The following is a 22844-nucleotide window of genomic DNA, read 5'->3' as shown; positions in this document are numbered from 1 at the left end:
AACTACACCATTGGCTCTCCTGGGTCTCCAGCTTGCTTTGCTGACCACAGATCGTGGAACTTCTCAGTCTCCATAATCATGGGAGCCAATTCCTTTTTTTTGGCCGCTCCGTATGGCTTGCAGAATCTTAGTTCCCCAACCAGGGATTGAACCCGGCCCCTCGGCAGTGAAAGCGCCAAGTCCTAACCACTGGACCACAGGGAATTCCCTGCCAACGTCTTATAATAGATCTCTATCTCTAATCTGTCTGTCTATCTATCCATCTATACTATTGGTTCTGTTTCTCTGGAGAACCCTAATAATACACCCCCTGTACCATATTTACTTAATACCTACTAAATCTTTGAATAGCCTATTTAAATAAATGCATTTTAAAATGCAACTTTGTCATATTGACAAGTTTAAATCAAATATTTTTGTTAAAAATATAAATATATAAGCTAACTGTAAAATTAAATACACACTTATTAAAATAATAGTTCCCCTGAAAACACACACTTCTGGTAACTGTATATGGTACAAAACTTCTCTCTCTCATTTCAGTCCCTAGCAAATGGAGATCAACTATATTTTATAGTGAATTTTACCCTCCTTTCAAGTGGAAAATCCTTTCCTCTTAGGCATCAAAAGTAATACTCAATACAACAGAGAGAATGCTATTACTATGTGCTTCAGTTATCAGTTGTTACACTTAAAACTACACCAAGCTTTGGCTTATTATGTAGATCTCACCGTTTTGTGGGTCAGGAATTCAGGAAAGGCTCAACTGGGCAGTTTGTCTCTGATCCTTGTGGCATCAGCTGGGGAGGCTGGGACAGGAAGATCCACTTCCAGGATGGTATCTTCGCTCACATGTCTAGTGGCTCCGTGTTTCCTGCCTATTCCTCTCTCCCCTTGGTGTCTCATCCTCCAGCGCCTCTCCACAGAGCTTTGACTTCTTATGGCCTGGTAGCCCTGGAGCAGTCACACTTCTTATGTGGCGGCTCAGTGCTCCAAGGGCGAGCATTCGGAGAGTCCCAGAGGTTCCCCCTGTCTATCCTGGAACGTGACTTCCGCCACATCCTATGAGCCAAGGAAGTCACTTAGGACAGCCCAGAGTCAAAGAGAGGGAATTAGACTCCACAGCTCCATGGGAGGAATGTCAAAGAATCTGTGCCATCTTTATTCCTTCACCCTATTCTTACGTACTGAAGAAGGAGAAAGTCCTCAGACATGGGATTTCCACATCATGGATAAAAGTGGATCGTCTAAGAACTAAGGCAGGAGCCAGGTCACACTGGAGCAAAGACATCAGTTGGAAGTCAGGAACACCTAGCTTTGACACCAGTTATACCACTTGCCGGGTGACCTTGAGTTTAAGCTCACTGAATCTCGGGGGTGGGGGAGTGTTGTCTGTAAAGTGGAATAATGGTATGTTCCAGGGCTATCGTGTGGATACCTAGTAAAAAGACTTACTTTAGTCAGTAAGAGTTAATGCTTTTAAGCAAACCCAGAAAAAACTGATGATTTTACAAAGGTATTTTTAAAATACTGTATCTATGATAAAACCTATTCATACTCTGAAGGAGAATGAGACATGATACAAAGAGCCTTCTCACTTAGCTTAAAGCTGCGGTTTTTGGAGGAAATTCGCGGGCGAGCATCTTCTCAGAATGTCAAAGTTACCCCCAAATTCCTGCCATGATATTTGAGATGGCTCTGCTTAGTAATCATGTAGGGAGCTGGCAAAACAGAACCATCTTTTTTCTAAGCCATAATTAGTCAGGTGTTTGGGGAGGGAGGAGAGAGTGAAATGCATGGCAGTTGGCATGCTCTGATCCACAGGTGCTCGGCGGTGGTGATCACACCCCTGCAGAGGCGCATTTTGGAAATGCGCTGGTCCAGTGCAGGGGGCAGGGTAAGCATTACTGTACTTGGAGGGCAGAGACGAGGGACGCTGGGTGCACGCAGCTGTCGCACATAATGAAGCACTTGCTCACCGTATAGTCACGTAAGTGAAGACCTCGTTTTTCTGAATCTAGAACTAACTTCGTTTTGCGTATAAACATAATGTATTTCTATTCAGCTATAATATTTTCCAGGAATTCAGTTAGTACCTAAACCAAGGAAAGACTGTTCTCTATTTTGTTCAGAATTCCAAGAGTTGTTTACCATTTTGGAAAATCATGTCACTGGCAGCAGCACAAGCTTGTGCTATCCAAATCTCCAGTATCACTCGCCTGTTTTAGCTGCACTGAAGGTAGCAAATGTCAAGCACCTGATCACGTCACTGGCATCCAACCTCCAAATCCTGGCTCCAAAACAAAAAGTGCGAATGCCCCGAAGTCGGTTTTCACCTTGGGTTTTTCACCTCAATTGTTCTTGTTTTCTCTTACCAAGGCCCTGTCAAAACAGGATGCAAATCCTGAGGCCAGTCCCAGGCCTGCTCAAAGACTGCAGTCAAGGCAGACCCTCACACAGGGCCGCTGTAAGTGTTAACACCAGTCTGGTGAGAGGGCTCAGGGCCTGGGGTCCGGACACCAGAGAAAAACACACTCCTTGGCCTTCCACCCTGGTTTTCTCATCAGAATGATGATGTCCCAGGATGACTTGTGGACGAATGCGAAAGGGAACATAGAAAATCCTTCCTTCCAAAAGAAAACGAACGACCCATAAAGCTCTGTGAGCTGACAGCCTTGTGCTACTGTCGGCTATTACTGAATCCTTTCTGAACTGCACCAGGGGATATAGGAGGGAGGGTGACGCCCAAGTCCTCCTTGGAAGAGGGATGGAATAGGCTCTCTCCTCTGGGTTGTATCTTTGTTCAGTGCCATTTTCCCTGGGCTGGACTAGGACCTAACCAGAGTAATTCTTTGCTCTGCCCAGATCAGCCTTTGCTCCCAAGTTTAGTGTCCATCTTCAGGAAAGGCTGTATATTTCTTTAGAATGGATTTCAGCCATATGTGTGTGTTTTGAAAGAACTGGGGCTTTTGCTCTAGAATGGTCAGCACAGAGACACAAAAAGGGCAAAGTCTTTTGTTACCAAATATTCAGCTCACGAAAGTTGAGTCACCATCACAGGGCTAACCAGACAACGTCACCACCTTTCAAAGCACAGCATTGACACTATTTTTCCCTGGCACATTAATTTTCTCACAACAGCCAACTCCACTCCTCTGCTTCTGTACTGAACGCCCTCTGGAGACAGTAAGGCCACCATTCCTCTCAGTCCAGCCCCTTCCCCAAAGGGCTCAAAGGAGTGTGCAATCCTTCCTAAAAAGCAGCAACACTGGGACCAAGTTCCATTTATGTGATCAATAAATGAAGCTGATGAAAAAGAATGCACACCTGCCTCCCCACAAATAAAAATTTAGGGAGAACGTGTCTGAGTTTGTGGGAGAGTAAAGAGGAGTTTATACAGTTTGGTGCCACCAGATTCTCTATAAATCACAACTGGTCAAACAGTAACAATAGCAATCCCAGGGAAGCCCGCGACGTGGATCTCGGAATATACTCCTGTTACTCCAGGTGTCACATAGACTCAGTGGAATGACTTCAGCCTACTGCAAAGTGAGAATTGCCACTGGGTAATAAACTCCTTTCTGTCCTAAAATAATCACTGCAAGAAGCAGTGATAGTCCACGAAGTAATCACTTCAAGAAGCAAGAGGTGTTTTAGCTCCTCAGTGGTGGCAAAGTGCCTCTTCAGATTGAAAAATGCTGATTTATTCCAGAATGTGGAAATCCTGCTGGCTGTTCGTCTCCGTCCCCCGCTCCTGAAGGCAGGGATGTTCTGGCCTGTGTCAGAACTGCCAGTTTAACCCAGCAGGAAGTTTTGTCTCCAGCACCCTGTTCGCCAGGTCTGTTGGCCGAGAGAAGCAACAGCTCACCAACGCTAACATGTGAAGAACCCAGAGGGTGGAGAGAGAGGTCTGACTCCTGGAAGGAGTGATCTGCACACATCGCCACTTGCCTACCAGCTGCTGTGGCCAAATAGCAGCGTCCCTCCTCAGGCTGCCCCTGAATGCCACCCACAAGTGACCAACAGCACCGGGGAGTGGGGCACGGGGGTTTTGTTGCGGGGCAGGCTGCTCTGAAGTGCCCGGTGCTCCTCTACCTCCTCGGACATTTATACACATAGGTCAGGATAAGCCAGATTTCAAACAGCCCTGAGCACGTCTAAAATGGCCTGCAGCTCCATCCACTTCTTTGAGCCTCAGTCTGAACCTCGGCATCTGACAACCCCAGGGTGAGAGTCTGAAGACGTATTAAGGAACGAACCCTTGCCAGAACTGAAACCGAGATGAGTGCAGCAATGAAAAACACTTAGAACCTCGTGGGCTCACAGCCAAACGCTCGAACTTGGTTTGAACATCCCAACGAATGCAGGATTCGCCACAGCGATTTACAGCAGAGATTCTAGCAGAGATTTACAGCAGAGACTAGCGTGTGGTGCTCTTGCAAAGGCAGAGGTTTTGGGGGGAAAGGTAGAAAAGGAAAATGAAGAAAGAGAAAGCGACTGATGCAAATGCAATCCAAACACTCTGAGTCACTCTTTCAACCTCAGAAATTGTACAATTTGAGTGATCCTAATGGTCTTTGAAGTACATTGGAAAATGTCGCAATAGATGTTTGAATTAAAATCCAGTAGGTTTGCCAAAAGACCAATTGTTAAAAATTGGCAAGATTCCAGAGAACTTACTAGGCTGCAGACTGCCCAGGGCTGAAAGAATTGCTCATTCCAAAGAAAGTTAATTATCACCTATTGATAAAGGGGTAATTTTTAAAGCTTATGGTGTGGCTTTTGTGACTCAATTAAAATTTAGAGTAATTTACTAGACACAGTGGTGGCTTCTGTTACATTATATAGTATAAAACCATTTGATTTTTCTCCCAGGGGCTGTTTTTAATCCCCCTGGCCTCTCCTCACCTGTCTGCCTTTGAAGGCAACAAAAACATTAAAAACATGTAAATCTCAAACCAGCCTTTTGAGAGATTGCAGGATTAAGAAGTAAGATGTCCAGGAGACACTTAAACAAAGCTCTCTCCTAGAAATGTCAGATTTGTCCACCGAAATTAAGAATCACATGGGCTCACACCAAAAGGGACTGCTTTCACAAACTTCATTTCCAAAATGTGAGACCTAATTTTATGCCCTTTGTTAATTTGATGGGAAAAGAGTCTTTCCTCATCTCTTTTCCCTTCTCTCCCACACCATCTGCAAATAAAAGCAGAGGCTCTGTGGAAGAAAAGCCTCACGGAATGACACTGGAGGTGCTTGGGCTGTGAAGCTCCCAGGCAGTGTCACCTCCTGCTCTCTCCAGGACGTGCTGATCGGGGTAAGCACGCCCGGCCACCTGGCGTCAGTGTGACGCTGAGACTTCCAGGGGTACAGACTCGGGAGGAACCTCATCCCTCGGAGCTCTGCCCGGGGCCCCAGGGAGCCAGTTCCGAGCTCCGCCCCACCTCTGCCTGCCAGGACCCCGTGTTCGCTCTAAAGTGTCTTCAGGAGCGACTGAATGTGTGTGATGCGTCAGCCAGCCACGCCGAACTGCAGACCTCCAAAACACTCTAAACTATAACTTCCCACGTGTGCGTAAAGAGTATTTCTCTCTGAGCATTCCTTGTTTTGATTTAAGGGCACTTCCGCAATGTTTCCTTAAACTTGTTGAAATATTTAAGATCCAAAATTTAGATTAAAAAATGCATAAAAGCCGCCACAATATGAGAGGTTTCTGCTTGTGATTTTTCACATCATTTAAAGTTTAAAATTTTTTTAAAATTCTTTGTACTCTGGGGCATCTCTTGAATTTTATAATAAGCAACTGTTATTTCACATTTTAAAAGTCATTATTCCTTCAAATTTTCAATATAAAAGTTTTACAGCAGAGACAGTACCTGGGGCTGGCTCGTGTTCTAGCAGCTGGTCTGCTTGTCTTACCTGCTGTTGGAGGAGCCCCTGCGACCCCAGCCCACAGAACTCAAGAACTAGAAAGTGAAACTGCTTCTGCTGGTTTCACTTGCCTCAAAAACACACCACCAAAAGCAGATAAATGCCCCAAAGCAATTTACTCTTGTATCTCTTATTGTTTTCTTTCTATTATTGTTCATTTACTTGTCAGTTTTTTTTATTCTTGCTGTTGTCCTGGTTTTGGGGGGGTGGGTCCTGGCAGCAAAATAGAAGTCATTTTAGTGGCATAGGGAAGAAATTTAAACACGTTAAACATAAAAGAACTGGGTGTTTGCGGAATTTTCACTTTTCTTATAATTCCACAAATCAAGAAGACATAAATTATTTACCAAAATATTACACAGCCTCTCCACATACACAAAGATAAAAAAAACACATTCATATTTTTAAAAATATCTGTCACAAATATGTTTGAAAGGTAGATTGTGAAGCCACCAGACAACTTCCCTGAAACTGAAGGCTCTACATTCACATTTTATTTGAGTTTAGACGATTCGCTACTGCTCTTCTAGGTAATCTTCACCGAGCACTGTTGCTCAAATACCCGCTTCATTTCTTTGGGCTAGTTCTACCAAACAACACACACAAAAATGCTGCACATGAATATTGCACCCCTAGGTAGTTTACTTTTCCACACTATAAATTCCTTCATAGTTATTTTTATGCTTTCACTCCAAATATCCTATCTTATATATATATTTTAAAGTCTTGAGGGAAAAAAAAAGCAACTATGTTTCTCACTCTTCAAAAATGGTTCCTCTGGTTGAAAAGGAAGAAAAACAGAGTATACAATAAACATCTGGATTCTGAAGTGACTGGATTACTTTCTCAAATACCACAATTTCTGAGACCTACCAAAAAGCCACTTTCTCAGGAAGCTACTGATTGTCGGACCCCCTTGAGTAGCATCACAGAATCCAGGGCCTCCTCTCCTTCACTGTTTCAGGTAATGGAAAGAACTATTGAGCACCTCAACCATCAATCTAATGATTACCTGCAGCCCGCACCTCACCCGCATCCACTGTCCTGTCCTGCTCAGCAAGCAATCACGCCCCTGGATTCAAGTCACACAAAGCCCTACCTGGAAGGAGGTGACTCTGTATTTAAACTTGGGAAAACTGCTCCTGACACTCCATAGTCACCTGGTTTTTTTCCCCAAAACTAACCAACGCCAGCAACTAGCAATCAATAGTATTCTCATCTATCCTGGTAAATTAGGAGAAACTAGTACAAAGACATATAAAATATTCCATCTGAGATATAAAAAACAAAATTCAATTTTAAAAACCACTCTTACATGTTCACAACATACTGATTATAAAAATTAAATTTTAGGTGAATATTTTTATCCCAAGACATACTACAATTTTTTAAATTAAAATACAGAACAAAGCAAAGTGAAATCATCATGCCAAAAAAAAAACAAACTAACCAATTATTTGAGTGCACATTTGGGAAAAAAAATAACTTTCTACATATTCAAATGCAGAGTGAAAGAGTAGTATATGTACCCCAAACTGATAAACTATATAATTCTATACTATGTCTTCCCCTCTGAGATCTGGTCAAGAAATCAAACACCGTATTTTGAGTAGGAGGAACTAAAGTTTACCTGCCTGCCTCAGCGGTTTTAGGGCAGGACACTCGTGCATTGCCGTAAATGTAGGCATGCAATCCAGAAGAACTGAAACAGGTAATCTGTTATGCTTATAGTGAAAAGAGAAGGATCCCATGTCAACGGCACACCCTCCGATTGTGCATCTCCCTTACCTACAACTCGTTCACCAGAGCCCTGATCAGGTTCTTTACCAGGCCGGGAATGTTGACTCAGAAGACAGATGACTTTCAGTACATGCAAACCGAGTATTGCAAAAGCTAATCTTCCACCCGTGTGTTAGTAGCTCACAGTTAGTCTCCAGCAGCCCTGCTCTCCGGCTGCAAACATCTCATTAGACTAATGCATTCAGCACAGGCAGAAAACTCGATTTACCATAGCTACAGCAATGAATTTCCATTACGATGACAGCTTCAACCACCTCATGTCCGGAAAACCAGCCAACCACTGGCTTTTAAAGAACACACACATTTTACATGCAGAAAACGAGGCGTGCGAGTGCGTGTGTGTGTGTGTGTGTGTGTGTGTGTGTGTGTGTTTTGTGTTTCCTTCCTCTTAGCAGCCCAACTAAGAGAAATGTGCCGTGTAGCTTTTTGCTGACACGAGCTGCAAGGTAATGACACTTTTGCTTCCTTGGTAGTTACGTCCTTGTAATAACCTGAAGTATGTCACAATTGTCAGAATGGGTGTTTCCAACATTTCGGTTTTCATTACCCCTCCTCTGTTGCCATAGAAACCAGACTGTAACATCATCTCTTTGTCCCAGTCCTGCAGCAGTGTGCCAGCACCGGGCTTATAAGATACTGGTGATCTGAAGGAGTGAATGCTTGGCTTTGAACAAATAAAATAAAAAGAATTATTCTAATGACATCGTTGTTCAGGGGAGACTGTGTGTTTGCCAGAGGAGTGCGCCTCTACAGGTGAGCACACCATGCTCGTACGTACTGACTCGACAGCTGCATACAACACATATGGTTAGTTCTTTTAAACGGGGCACTGACTTGGGCTCCAGATCTGTGCGTAAGTGCAGAAGCGTAAACACGGTTTACACTCATAAACATGGTCGGGTCCTGCATGAGGTAGAATGGTCCTCACATGGGATAAGGGCTACTATTCATCCTCCATGCCCTATTGTTTTCTCTGTGGCAAATCAATTTATAGTGGTAAAGAGACTTTTTCTTCTTTTTTTTTGTAAAGTGGAGCAAGGCTCCCAATTGCCCATTTCATTCACCCCATTGTGGCATTTTATTCCCAAGTATTTCCTACAAGATGAAACATCCGTTTAATATGTGATCACCTGCAGGCTTATTCCTGGCGGTGAACAACAAGCAAATTTAGCCAGGACTAAACATCAACCAGGGATGATTAAGGTTTAGGCCACAACTTGGACAGTTACTGAGAATGAAAAAAATGAAATTACAATTTGAGGTTTTTCCAAATACATATACAGAGTCACAAAAGAAAGAAATAAGAAATCTCTCGGGCTTCCCTGGTGGCGCAGCGGTTGAGAATCTGCCTGCCAATGCAGGGGACACGGGTTCAAGCCCTGGTCTGGGAAGATCCCACATGCCGCGGAGCAACTGGGCCCGTGAGCCACAACTACTGAGCCTGCGCGTCTGGAGCCTGTGCTCCGCAACAAGAGAGGCCGCGATAGTGAGAGGCCCACGCACCGTGATGAAGAGTGGCCCCCGCTTGCCGCAACTAGAGAAAGCCCTCACACAGAAACGAAGACCCAACACAGGCAAAAATAAATAAATTTAAAGCTCCTCCAGGTGAATAAAATGAGCAGTACACATGAAAATGATCATATGGCCCATTTACCCTTAGTCCACTAGGAAACTTGGGTGGGCTTAGGTTTCATAAACCAAATCTCTTCCATTTATATAAAAAAAAAAAAAGAAATCTCTCTTCTCAAATTATAAACATAGAAAAAAATTAAATTTTTTTGAAGTCAAAGCATTGTACTTATTGAACAAGAAATAAATTCACCACTTAATCATCTAATTTTGTTGTTTTGTTTTGTGTGGGAAAAGGCAAGTTTGGTAGTTTTTCATTTTGCTCATGTAATATAAGTTCATTTCATTAAAGGAGGAGGAGGAAGAGGGGGGAGGGAGAGGAAGAGGAGGAGGAAAGAAAACAGGACCCAATGGATGATTTCAATTTGGCCAGCATTTCTGCTGCAGCCACAGTGGTAGTATTTATCCCCATGGCCTTGAACACAAACCTACACTACACTCAGTGAAGCACCTTGGCCTGAGATGCTAGACCAGTCTTTGCTTTAAAATATTTCTTCAGATGAATCAAATAAAAATTTCCTAGATAATCTAGAATATTTCCCAATTTCTGTAAAGGAAGAAAAAGGCTTGTCAAGATCTGCCTGAAATAAAGGAGTTTTCAGTTTTCCTACCCAGCTCTAGAGATTCTGGTGATTCTGGTCCTTGGGGTGCACAAGACCCGTCCTTAAGTCAAGTGTGTCTGGGATGCAGGCACTGGCATCACAGGTCAACTGCACAATGAGGCTTAAAATGGAAATTAACTAAACCTGACTTGCTTTTAAAAAGTAGATAGATGCTTGATGGATAGACAGATAGATAGATGACAGATGATAGATAGATAGGTAATTTTACTGGGATTTCTTTCTTTATACAACCATGACTATGGGTCTTAAGTAATTAAGTTCATGTTTTTAAAAATCCTCAATGTTTTTAATTCCAAGAAAAATTTAAGTTAAACATGTAAGAGAAAGGAAATTTGGTGGGATGGCTGCCTACAAGCTAAGGGGTCTGCTGAGAAGACAAGGGGCCCTTCCGTGCTAATGTATCTCCAGGTTTTATACATCCCTGGGCTAGGATCAGGATGCTTAGGCTATGCCACGTTGTTAATTTTCTTTGGTACTGTGGTTACATTTCTGTCTCAGACCACAGGCAGCACGCTCCACTCTTTCTACACAAATGTTACTGGGTTGGTAGTTAGCAGGAGGCAGCCAGAGGGAACAGGTTAATTTGGGGGCATCCCAAATGCAAATCTACTTAGAGTAGCCTCTCTCTGAAGAGTAATCCCTATGTCAGCTGCTGGTAAAGAGTTCTGGTTCCAACACAAGAATCAGGTGGAGAGGGCTGTGTCCTGGACAAAGGAGTCAGTGCTATGGGAAAAACAACACTTGTTATCATAATAATAGCCAACATTTACTGGGGAAATATCATGTACCAACCCTTTTCATATGTTATCTCATTTACAACAACCCTATGAAATAAGTATTATGAATACCATCCCCATTTTACAGAAAATGAAACTGAGACTTGAGGACTTTAAATAAGTTGCTTGGGCAACTTATTTAAATTTAAATACTTATTTAAAGTATGCAGCTCAGAAGTGTTGCATACAGGACTGACCCAGGCATTTTGTCCCCAAAGACACAGTACTTAGTCATTTGGCCACATGGCCTCCTGGCACTGCCCCTTGTTCCAGCTCTGCCATTAACCCAAAAACATTGGTGGAATGTTATTACACTCTCCTTCTATAACATGGGGATGGGATTAGGAGACTAGATCACCTTTGTGGTCTCTTATGGTCCTGACATTCTACAGTCCAATGAATTGCTTTATCTGCTGGGCTGGAACAGACCAATGCTTTGGGTTGGAGGAGAACTCAGTTATGGTTGTGGCTATGGCCATGACTACTAAGAGGAAAAAAGCACCCTCTCTTTCATTAGAATAAGATCTGATAAACTAGTGCTTTGGACTGCCAATTTGGGATGGAGGTAGAGGAGACAGAGCATAGAGAAAGAACAGGGAAGTTTTAAAGGCCAAGATCCCATTCCTGAAGTAGCAAAAGGAGACCAGTTTCCCACAATCAAGAAGCCCCATGACACCGCTTCCACATCATTCAACACAGACTTTTCCCTGAATGTTCCTGAAAATTTGAGAAGTTTCAGGGTTATGGAAGGTATGAGGCTTATGATCCCATTTTGCCAGAAGCGAAATCGAGGCAGCAAATGGTTAACCTGATTAGTCAGACAAGAGGTAAACAATTAGTAGACCCATATCTCCTAGTTCCTCCAAACTGCCACTTCTTCAACCCAAAGCCCTACCTTCCACAGGGCCAGATCTTTGTTTAAACTACACAAGCAGGAATCTTTCAAAATTAGAAGCAAAATTGTTCTTTGTAGTGAAGTTAAATGGGAAACAATCTCAATGTCCAATAAAAAGAGATTATTTGTTAATGTATCATGTGTCCATACTATAGAATATACAATGTAACCACCAAAAAGGATGTCATAGAAAGCCATGACATGAAAAAAGGTTCTCAATATATAGTTGCCAAAAAATGCAAGTTACAAAAGAATATGCGGAATAGAATCTTATTTTGAAAAAAAAAAAAAAGATTTGCAAAATACTGGAGCTATGGTAATAGTGATGATCCCTTGGTGATAGGATTATGAGTAATTTTTATCTTCTTAATCTTTCTTTTTTATATTTTCTATAAAGGAACACCTACTTTACGTGGTAATAAAAAGTTAATGTGAACTAATTGATTAGTGACAAGTTTTCCTTATCACATCTGCAAACATATTTGCTTATAATTCTCATAAATCTTAAATCTCAAATTTCTTTTACATCAATGAAATAAAAATAAATCCTGTGCCTGGTGGTTGTAGGCTACATTCAGCCACGGCCTTAGCCAGTGCTTCTAGCTTGAAGACTGCTCCCCAACTCTCTCAAGTTATCCTGCTGTCCTCCACTCTGGGCTTCACCATTACCTAATATCTTTGAGCCCATACAGCATACTCAGTACAACTAACACAAAATCAGGGACAGACTCCCTATCCTTCTATACCCAAGGGCTCCCATGGTCTGTGGGGTCCTTTCACACCTGGTAATACTCAGTCTTGTTTTAGTAAAGCCATATTCTAAAGATAAACGGGTTGGTGAGGGGAGAAGGTGATCGAATGAAGTAAAAATCACTCCCATCCAAGGAAAAAGTGACTCATTAAAATTCTCCTGGGCCTAAAACTTAGTTCCTTTCAGATGGGGCCTACTGTGTTTGTGGCTCTGGGCCTGTGGCCCTGGCTGATATTCAGGGATTGACTTAGTGGAAATATTTGTCTCAGGGTCTGGCAGTTTTGGTGGTAGCAAGTCGTCCAGTGACCCTCATCCCAGGGGCAGTGTCTGGTAACAGGGTTGGTTAGTGAGGGCATGTGCTGACAGCCAGGAGAGCTGCAGGGGACAACAGCTGGGACTTTTCTTTGGTAACCAGTCTGTAGATTCCAAGCTGCCAAGGAACCAGTCTTGCTCTCCAAGGAATCCCCAACATGTGTCTGGTCTGTAGTAGGAAATCAACAAATAATTATTGCTTAATGAACAAAAGAAACTAGGGGTTAAAAAGGTGACCTAGGGCTTCCCTGGTGGTGCAGTGGTTGAGAATCTGCCTGCCAATGCAGGGGACACGTGTTCGAGCCCTGGTCTGGGAAGATCCCACATGCCGCGGAGCAACTAGGCCCGTGAGCCACAATTACTGAGCCTGCGCGTCTGGAGCCTGTGCTCCACAACAAGAGAGGCTGTGATCGATAGTGAGAGGCCCGCGCACCGCGATGAAGAGTGGCCCCCGCTTGCTGCAACTAGAGAAAGCCCTCGCACAGAAACGAAGACCCAACACAGCCATAAATAAATAAATAAAATTTAAAAAAAAAAAAAAAGGTGACCTAATCTTAATCAATATTAGTATAGGCCTTTAGACCTGATTCCTTTTCCCCCCCAAAAAGTGACTGACTTTGGATATCTGCCATCAGAAAAAAAAAAAAAATCCTAATCTGTTAAAACTGAAAGGATGACTTCCATTTCCTATCTCCCTCTACCTTTATGCTCTAAAAATGCTATCTCCTTGGGATCACTTCTGCTTTGAGCCATGTTTGTTTGAAACTGATGAATTTTTATTCAGAATTCATAAAGGTGATCTCCAAACACTTTTGGCTATTTGATAGGTTTCCTTTTACCTCCTAAAATATTTTCCCCAAGTTAAATATGAGCGACCAATGTTGGAATGTTGAGAAACTCCTAGAATTAGAGAAAGTGAGACTCAGCCATACCTGTATGTATACTCCAAAGAGACAGAAAAAGAGACTTCAAATAAAGAGTATATGCAATTTACTCTTTTTTAACCTGAATAGCCAAAGCAATCTTGAGAAAGAAAAACGAAGCTGGAAGAAACAGGTTCCCTGACTTCAGACTATACTCAAAGCTACAGTAATCAAAACAGTAGGGTACTGGCACAAAAAAAGACACATAGATCAATGGAACAGGATAGAAAGCCCAGAAATAAACCCACACACCTATGGTCAATCAATCTACAGCAAAGGAGGCAAGACTATACAATGGAGAAAAGACAGTCTCTTCAATAAGTGGTGCTGGAAAAACTGAATAGCTACATGTGAAAGAACGAAATTAGAACATTCCCTAACACAATATACAAAAATAAACTCAAAATGGATTAAAGACCTAAATGTAAGACTGGATACTATAAAACTCCTAGAGGAAAACATAGGCAGAAGACTCTTTGACATAAATCACAGCAATATCTTTTTGGATCCATCTCCTAGAGTAACAGAGATAAAAACAAAAATAAACAAATGGGACCTAATTAAACTTAAAACCTTTTGCACAGCAAAAGAAACAATAAACAAAACAAAAAGACAACCTACAGAATGGGAGAAAATATTTGCAAAGGATGCATCTGACAAGGGATTAATTTCCAAAATATACTAACAGCTCATACAGCTCAATATCAAAAAAACAAACAACCCAATCAAAAAATGGGCAGAAGACCTAAACAGACATTTCTCCAAAGAAGACATACAGATGGTCAATAGGCACATGAAAAAATGCTCAACATTGCTAATTATTAGAGAAATCCAAACCCAAACTACAATGAGGTATCACCTCACTCCAGTCAGAATGGCCACCATCAAAAAACTACAAATAATAAATGCTGAAGAGGATATGGAGAAAAAGGAACCCTCCTACACTGTTGCTGGGAATGTAAATTGCTACAGCCACTATGGAAAACAGTATGGTGCTTCTTTAAAAAACTAAAAATAGAGTTGCCATTTGATCCTGCAATCCCACTCCTAGGCATATATCCAGAGAAAACTATAATTGGAAAAGACATACGCACCCCAATATTCATTGCAGCACTATTTACAATAGCCAAGACGTGGAAGCAACCCAAATGTCCGTTGACAAATGAATGGATAAAGAACATGTGGTGTATACACACACACACACACACACAAAACACACAATGGAATATTACTCAGCCATAAAAAAGAATGAAATAATGCCATTTGCAGCAACATGGATGGACATAGAAATTATCATACTAAGTGAAGTAAGCCAGACAAAGACAAATATCATATGATATGGCTTATATGTAGAATCTAAAAAAAAAAGATACAAATGAACTTATTTACAAAACAGAAATAGACCCACAGACATGGAATACAAACTTATGGTTACCAAAGGGGAAAGGGCAGGAGGAGGGATAAACTAGGAGTTTGGGATTAACACATACACACTACTCTATATAAAATAGATAAACAACAAGGACCTACTATATAGCACAGGGAACTATACTCAATATTTTTTAATGAACTATAAGGGAAAAGAATCTGAAAAAGAATTGATATATATACATATATATACACATATATACACACACACATATAACTGAATCACTGTGCTGTACACCTGAAACTAACACAACATTGTAAATCAACTATACGTCAATTTTAAAAAAAGGAGTATATGCAATTTAGCTGATAACAGTTATTTCTTCTGGACCCAATTTCTACAGAAAGGGGTGTGTGTGTGTGTTAAGTAGGAAGGACGTACCAGGGGGCTCAGCTAAAAGAAACTCTACATTTTAAAAATGTCATTTAGAGAATAGCCCGTTGGGGGTTGCCTGCAGTTTCAGTTTCTAGAATAAAGTCATTGATCACCTGAAGCTCCATCTCCCTTTATTTGAGGGAAGATCTCCAAGATGGGTCCTTTAGTTACCAGAAGGCAAGAACATAACCATTGTCCTTGAAACAGAACTTGAATGCAGATGATGCAGTCGGAAATTTTTCACTGTCTTTAGATTAAAAAGTAGCTGGTTGGTGAATAAAAAGCAACTGGTTGATGAATTCCCTGTAAGGATAACCAACTTCAGTATGGGCCACAATTTTAATAAGCCCACTTGGTTAGAAGCTGAACCCAGAAAACTGACTCTCGGGCCAAGAGGAAGAAAGAGAGAAGTAAGGTTGCATTAACAGTAAAAATAACTCAGAGCATTCATTGGCAGGAAGTCCAGTGAGCTTTCAGTGAGGCTGACCCAACTCAATGATATGACAAAACACCTGGTCTGAATCATCCTATGCCTGGCTTCCCACATGGTCACAATATGGCTGCCACTTGCTTCTAGGCCACATACTTCCCCATTCACATTCAACACAAAGGAGAGCTTCTCCAGGTACCTTCCACAGAGGAGCTAGGAAGCTTCTTTCTTAGAGCAACCTGCCAACATCTCTCTCATCTCATTGGCTGCAATTGGGCCATGCCCCATCCCTGTACCAATGACAGCCACTAATATATGCTGATTGGCTTAAGCCCACCTTTGGAGGGGGTGGGAGGTGGATTCTGCTTTGCCCCAGGCACAGGAGCTGCCTGGGAAGGGCTGAATACCTGAATAATTTCAGTGCTCTTGGCCAAAAGGAATGGGTGCTAAGGGACCATAACCAGCAAGAAGCGACTGATTAGTAGAAGGTAGGGAGGGGGAGATCTGGGAGGAGAGAAGAGCTTGGTGGGTTGGGGGGTAAAGAGATGGCAGGATGCTGTGCGCTGCGCATGTGACCCTCACTCCTACAGCACTCTCAGACATGATCTTCAGGAAAGACCACAGAAATTGTGAAGTGCTTGATGTGGTTGAAGTTCTTGTAGAAATTGGTGAAGATGCTGAGTTTTGCTCTGTTTTGGTGAAGATGCTGAGCACATGAGAAGCCAGGGACGAATACCAAAGGGATTCAAAACCTGTTAAGCCTGGGGAAGTAGTTAACTGCTAAGCCATATGGGGAGAACTCTGGACTTCCCTGGGATGTGAAAATCAGGAATTTAAGGGACAGAAAGGCAGCCAGCTGACAAAGGGGCTAGAGCCATGTAAGTTGGGTGTATATTCAGCTATATTGCACTCTTAAGTAAAGGGGAGGGATCTTCTGGAGATCCTTGACTGGAATTGGTACTCTCCAGATGAGCTATTCAAGACTGAATGACTCTCACTTTGAGAAGACTGTTGTGAACGACTGGGATTACCTTAATCTAGCTGCACAGTTCACCCCTAAACTGCATGTGTGTGTTTTGTGAGATGAGAGAGAAAAGCCAGGCCCTGACTGAAGGGAATCGATGGGAGGGTCAGTTCCGTCCTCTTGAACAATGTAGGGGCTGCAGGCAAGCCTTGGGAAAATGGCCAGGTGGAAACTGAAGGAGTTCCTACAGCTTAGGGCTCAAGGGATGCTGTAGGGACTCAGAGACTACCTGCTTTTGGCAGCAACAGGACATGTGGCAGCACCATCTGGGAATGGGTCCTCTACTGACCTTTCAGTGATGGAGACCAGGAACAACCTCTGGACTAGTACAAAACCCAGAGAGTTTGGGGGACTCTCCAGTGAGGGATGCCCATCTTCTCCTGGTTTGTGGGAGCTATATTCATATGAACACTAAAGGAGATGGGAATAGCAAAAACTAAAATGAAAAGAAAATTTAACAAGAAACATGTGAAGTTTCTTTTATGTGAAGTTTTATGTGAAGTTCAGTGGCTCAGAGCAAGTATTCTGGCTTGACCCCATCTGTGACCTTGGGTGAAGAAACTCAACTGCTCTGTGCTTTATTTAATTTCTCTTGTCTGTAAAATGGGCATAGTACTACTGTTGTGAGGATGAAATGAGTTAGAATAGATATAATGTCAAGCTGTTAGAATAGTGCCCGGAATGAATGAATGAATGAATAAATAAATACATAAATAGCTATAATAAGGAAAAGGGAATCTAAACGGCACAAACACACTTGAGAAACAGGAGAAAAGGGGGATAAAAGCAACAAAATTGTAGAAGCTGCAAAGCAAATGGGCTGATGGACGAGAGGGATCTGACCTGGTGGACCCACGATATCTGAACCTTTATTCTGAAGTGAGGGGTCCCAGGATGCACACACTTCACACCATGAAAGCCTCTGAAACTGGAGGCTTCAGGAATCTCCAAAAGCGGAAGTGAGAGGGGACTAAGAACAAGAAGACCAGACCCCCTCCCCACCCCTATGCTGCTGGTGATGGCCCCTCAATCCTGACCAAACAAAGGATTACTCTATTCTTGAGGACACAGGCCCACCTGAGGGCAGAGGTGATGTCCCCAAAACAGGATTCAGAAAAAATCCATATCCTTAACCGTGGGACCCACAGAGCCCACCCTGACTCAGCTGTCAGACTGTTTGCAGGGAGACTTAGACCCCCAGGCAGGACATCAGAGGGAGAAAAGATCTACACACACTGACAGGTGGGGTTCACATGAACGGCCCAGCAAGATCCCCCTTCAGTGAAGCCCACCAGTGACAAGGCTACCCATACGCAGAAAGCTTCCCATCACATTTTAAGGGGCTCACTAAATTTGATTCTCTGGCCTGAAAGACAGAGACTAAAACCAACAAACAGGAAGAAAAGGAATCTGGAGAAAAAAAGATTTTTTTTTAATTATGATGAATGTCCTGGAAGACATAATACAACATATTGCACCAATAACATGAGAATGGGTTGCTATTTTTTTAGAAGACATTAAAAGGATAAAAGAGGATCCTTGGAATTAAAAATATGAGAGTAGAAATGGAAAATGTAATAGAAAGATCAAAGGATATTGTCAAGATAAGAGAGAAAAGCTAAAAGAAGGAATCTAGAAGAAATTAGGGGATCAGTGTAGGAGATGCATGGCAGGCTGATGCCCTCTAAGAAGTGAGATGCATGTCCCTCCTGGCTTTACCCTCCTGCAAGTTTATTTCAGCTAGTTTTTGGTTGTATTTGGATGTCTTCTTGGGAAAACAAGGATTTGGGAGCTTCCTAGGCCATTGTGCTGACGTAAATAATCTTAAGCAAATTTTGATTGCAGCAATTTTTGTTCCTGTGCTTTAAGATGTATTTTAGAAGCAGAGAATAAATTTCTCTTAAGGCAGATTTATACATCCTTTTAAAAAAACATGCTGTTTTGGAAAAGTATGTTAATTGGAATATTGTTGCTCTCTCATTTGAAAATACTTTAGCAGAAGTACTCTAAAGACATACAGATGAATTTGGAGCTGGCACAGAAATGAGTCCTGCAGGTCAGAGTTATCCTGTCTCCTTATTCTCAGAGTTTTATCCCTCACCCACTCAAAGGCCACATCATCAACATCTTGACTGATGAAACTACACTTTAGGTACCACTTTAGGTAAAGTCTGATTTCCAGGTGCTAAACCTCTAACCACATCACAAGACCTAGGGACTTTCCACCCAGGGCTTACCAACAACATGGGGTGCCCTCACTGTCTCTGGACCTCCCAAGCACTGGCCACAGCATACATCATCGTCTAATTCTTTAGTCAAGGATGGGAGTAGCTCTCCCACTACTAATTTTGATTGCCCAGATAGGTGTGGTGACTCCTCAAACAGGTGATGACATCTGTTAATATTTTACTACAACCAATTCGTACAAAACAAAGCACAATACACATTGTATTACATAAGCTCCCACTTTCTCAAAAAAATGATAATCAGGACCACATAGCCCAGGACTCACTCAGAATCTGCCTAAATTTAGCCATTTCTTTGTATGCTTGCCTCACTAAATCCTGTACATTTGGGAAGTTGTCTGGCATACAAATGCCACAGTCTTCCCCACAATATCACACACTCCTCCCTTTTCCGCTGGGATATGATCAGGGCCGTAAAGTTTTGGAGCACCACATTTTTCAGAGCCACCATTCTTACGGTGATACATGTCCAGTCTCTCATATGGTTTTTGTCCTTCCATACATTGGGATTTGTATATTCAAACACTGTTCTGGAGCTTATCCTGGGTTCTTGATTCCCAGTCTTGATTTCCCTCCCCACCCGCCATCTTCAGGGAGCCATTGAACATCCACAGATGTCTCACATGCCCAGTAGGTAGAATAAAGGGCAGGCTGCTATTCCTTACCCATTATCAGAGCCCACTCGGTGGGATCTGCATTGAGAGGTGATAGCATGGACCCATCAGGAAGCATCACATGTTCCAGGAACTGTGCCCTTCCACTTCCACCTGGGCTTATTAAATGTGTATACCCTAAACAAGGGAATAGCCTTATCGGGTGGGTATCTTGGGGTGTCTGAGGGTTAGATTGTCAATCATGAGCTCTGGGTGACCAGTTTCTGGGCATTGTGGTCCCCAACCCTGGATGTCCAGAAATTAGTAGGCCTACTGTGCTCCCACCCATACCCCATGAGTTCAAGGTTTTGGTCCCCCATCCCATAATTATGAGTGTTTTTCCTGACATTTTCTCTTTGTTTATGATATTTATCAGGTTGACCACTGGGGACAGATCACCCAGAGCCACTGATAGCCTGTGACTCTTGTCAGGTTTAACACCAGATACTATGATAGCCCATCCTTCAGAGATTATGGAGTGAGGGGTCTTCCAAACCTGGAAGGGTACTTTTCCTAAGCATTTTCTTGATGTAGATCAACTCTCTATCAAGGCCCTGATTGCCCTATGGGTGCCATAGCCCTGCCTACTAGGGCCATGATTACATTATCTCTCAAGTCGTAGCTGGCTCCCTGCATTAGCACTGCACAGTGCTAGGGCGAGCTGATTGGCTTAAATCTTATTCCAACTGGTATCATAGCCCAACATGTCCTAGATTAACCTCACCATCATTAAGAGAGAAGCAGGGACTCCTTAAGTTTCTCCCCACAAATAACAATGAAGGGCTATTGCTGGCTTACCACCACCTGGGCAGGGCTTGTGGCCCTCTAGTGTCCCAGAGGTGACCACTCAGCCTCCCTTCTCCCCAGGCAGCAAACAGAAGCGGTGATAAATGAAATATGAGGTCAGGTCTGCCCTATCTTCAATTCTTCCCTAGGGTCCTCTAAGGCTTGGTTCAGGAGTGTCTGAAGAAGGACAAATCACCAGAGGCAGTTGGTAGGAGTGATTAATTCCAGAATAATGGTGATGGGAAATTCCAGAATGACAAATGTCAAGGACCTCGTGAGCTGCCCATCCTAGAGGCAGGTCACCAAAGGGAGAAAAAAAAACTAGGAGGTAAGGTAATGCTTAAACATAATGAAAGTGTTACAGTGCTGGCAGATAATTTGGGGATAAATTTGTGATAGGTACTTAGAAAACCAAGCAAACAAAAAATAGAGAAAGAGAGAGAGAATTATTAACTCAGAGAGATAAAGAGAAAGAAAAAGAAAATATAACTGTAGTACATTATATGATTCAATTCTAAATGATATATACATTTTCAAAACAATATTATCACTAAGTATCGATTTCACTAAATATTATGCCATAACTTCATTGGGAGGATGGAAGGAGAAAAAGGTGGGATGAGGTCTTCAAGCTAAACCCTCATCTTCCAAAGTAAGAGATAAACAGACTGTACCTAAAATGAAAATAATCAAGAAAGGGCATTATATGCAGATTAATTAGAAATTTAGGCAAATATCAGAAGCAACAACTAAAAAAACATGGTTGTCATTGAAGAGTAGGGACAGGAGACAACTATTTTTGATGTAAATCTTATAGAATTATTTGCCTTTTTAATCTCTTTCTCAATAGATAGATACATATATACATATATATATAACTTTAATTATAAAAAGCATTAAATAAAAAATTTTAAGCATGCCCATTAAAATAGAAAAAAAGAAAATCATTGATCTTCTACCTCTGAGAGTGGAGGAGCTCACAAATACTAGGAACATGATATTTTTCACCTAAGAAGAGTTGCCATTTTAAAAAATATGTAATAAAATTCAATCATAAAATAAAAATTAAAAACAAAAATTTTAAAGTAAATCTAATTACACTGTTTTTTCTTTACTCATAATAAAAAATTTCGTATTATTACAGATTCTTTATGAGAATACCTACCATTGCTCTCTAGTTGGATATTGGAATTTTTTTTCTTGGAGAGATCCAATAGCACTGTTGTGCCTAGAACAGTGCCTGACACATAGTGGGCACTCCATAAATGTTTGTTAAATGATGAATGAATGAATGAATGAATGATACTAATTCATTAAACACTTGTGAATATCTAGTTTCCCAGATTCAGAGTTCACTGAACTCTGAATGAGAGGGAGAATGTTCCTTGAAAGCAGAGACTGTGTTGGATCTATTTTGGGGTCCTGATCTGGGATAAATAATGTGACTCACTGTGTGTCTAGCATGACCCTATTATAGACAGGGATTTTATATTAAATAGGCACTTTTTGAGCTGTCTAGCATATCAGATGCTCACAGATTCCTAACTTCTGAATGCCTTACCCCTAACTTATGATAAGTGAAATGACAGGGAATCTTTACTCATTCATTCATTCAACATATAGGTAATGAGTGCCTTCTGTGTTCCAGGCACGATTCTAGGCTCAGCTTAACAAACAGACCAAAATCTCTAGCCTCATCGAGCTTACTTTCTATTGCCGGGAGACAGACAATAAGCAAGATAAATAAATAAAATATGTACATGTTAATAGTGATGAATGACAAGGAGGAACATTTAAGCAGGGAAGGGGGATAAAGAGTGTCAGGGTTGCAGTAAGGAGGAAGGGAATTGTGATTAAAATCAGAGTAGCAGGGCAAGTCTCCTGGAGGTGAAGGTGTGTTAAGACCTGAAGGCAGTGAAGGGGAAGCCCTCTGAGCCTCAGCCCCTCCACTGCAGTGCATAGTGGGAAGATGGTGAGCAGGGGTATCAGCCTGCTCTGTGGACCCCTCACCCACTGCATGTTGGCAGAGCAGCCTTGGGCAAGTTACCTAACCTCTGTCTGGGCCCCTCAGAGTGGGAGTGATGGCAGCTAACTCATAGAATGGGTATGAAGATTCCCGAGACTGAATTCTTTGCTCTCTTCTATGACTTTCGTGATGTTATCAGAGGAACCTCACTCTCATCTATCTGCTCAGTCCCCAAACATACCATCTCCCTCCCTTTACCCATTATATCACATCAGACAATATTGTCTGTATTGAC

General features: G+C 42.1%; 1 protein-coding gene across 1 annotated transcript in view; it reads right to left on the bottom strand.

Annotated features, from left to right (window-relative positions):
* Window positions 1-9039, bottom strand: part of SCML4 (Scm polycomb group protein like 4) — a 101953-nt gene extending 92914 nt beyond the window's left edge. Inside the window, 3 exon segments of the mRNA XM_082475310.1 lie at window positions 7720-7825; window positions 7827-7884; window positions 7886-9039. Coding sequence (XP_082331436.1) covers window positions 7720-7825; window positions 7827-7884; window positions 7886-7899 — 178 coding nt within the window. The 5' untranslated portion in view covers window positions 7900-9039.
* Window positions 9040-22844: the final 13805 nt, after the last annotated feature.

The sequence above is a fragment of the Balaenoptera physalus genome (genome assembly GCF_965194825.1).
Source record: "Balaenoptera physalus genome assembly, chromosome: 9".
NCBI lineage: Eukaryota > Metazoa > Chordata > Mammalia > Artiodactyla > Balaenopteridae > Balaenoptera > Balaenoptera physalus.
The sequence above is the reverse complement of the archived record's forward strand: the minus strand, read 5'-3'. Positions and strand labels throughout refer to the sequence as shown.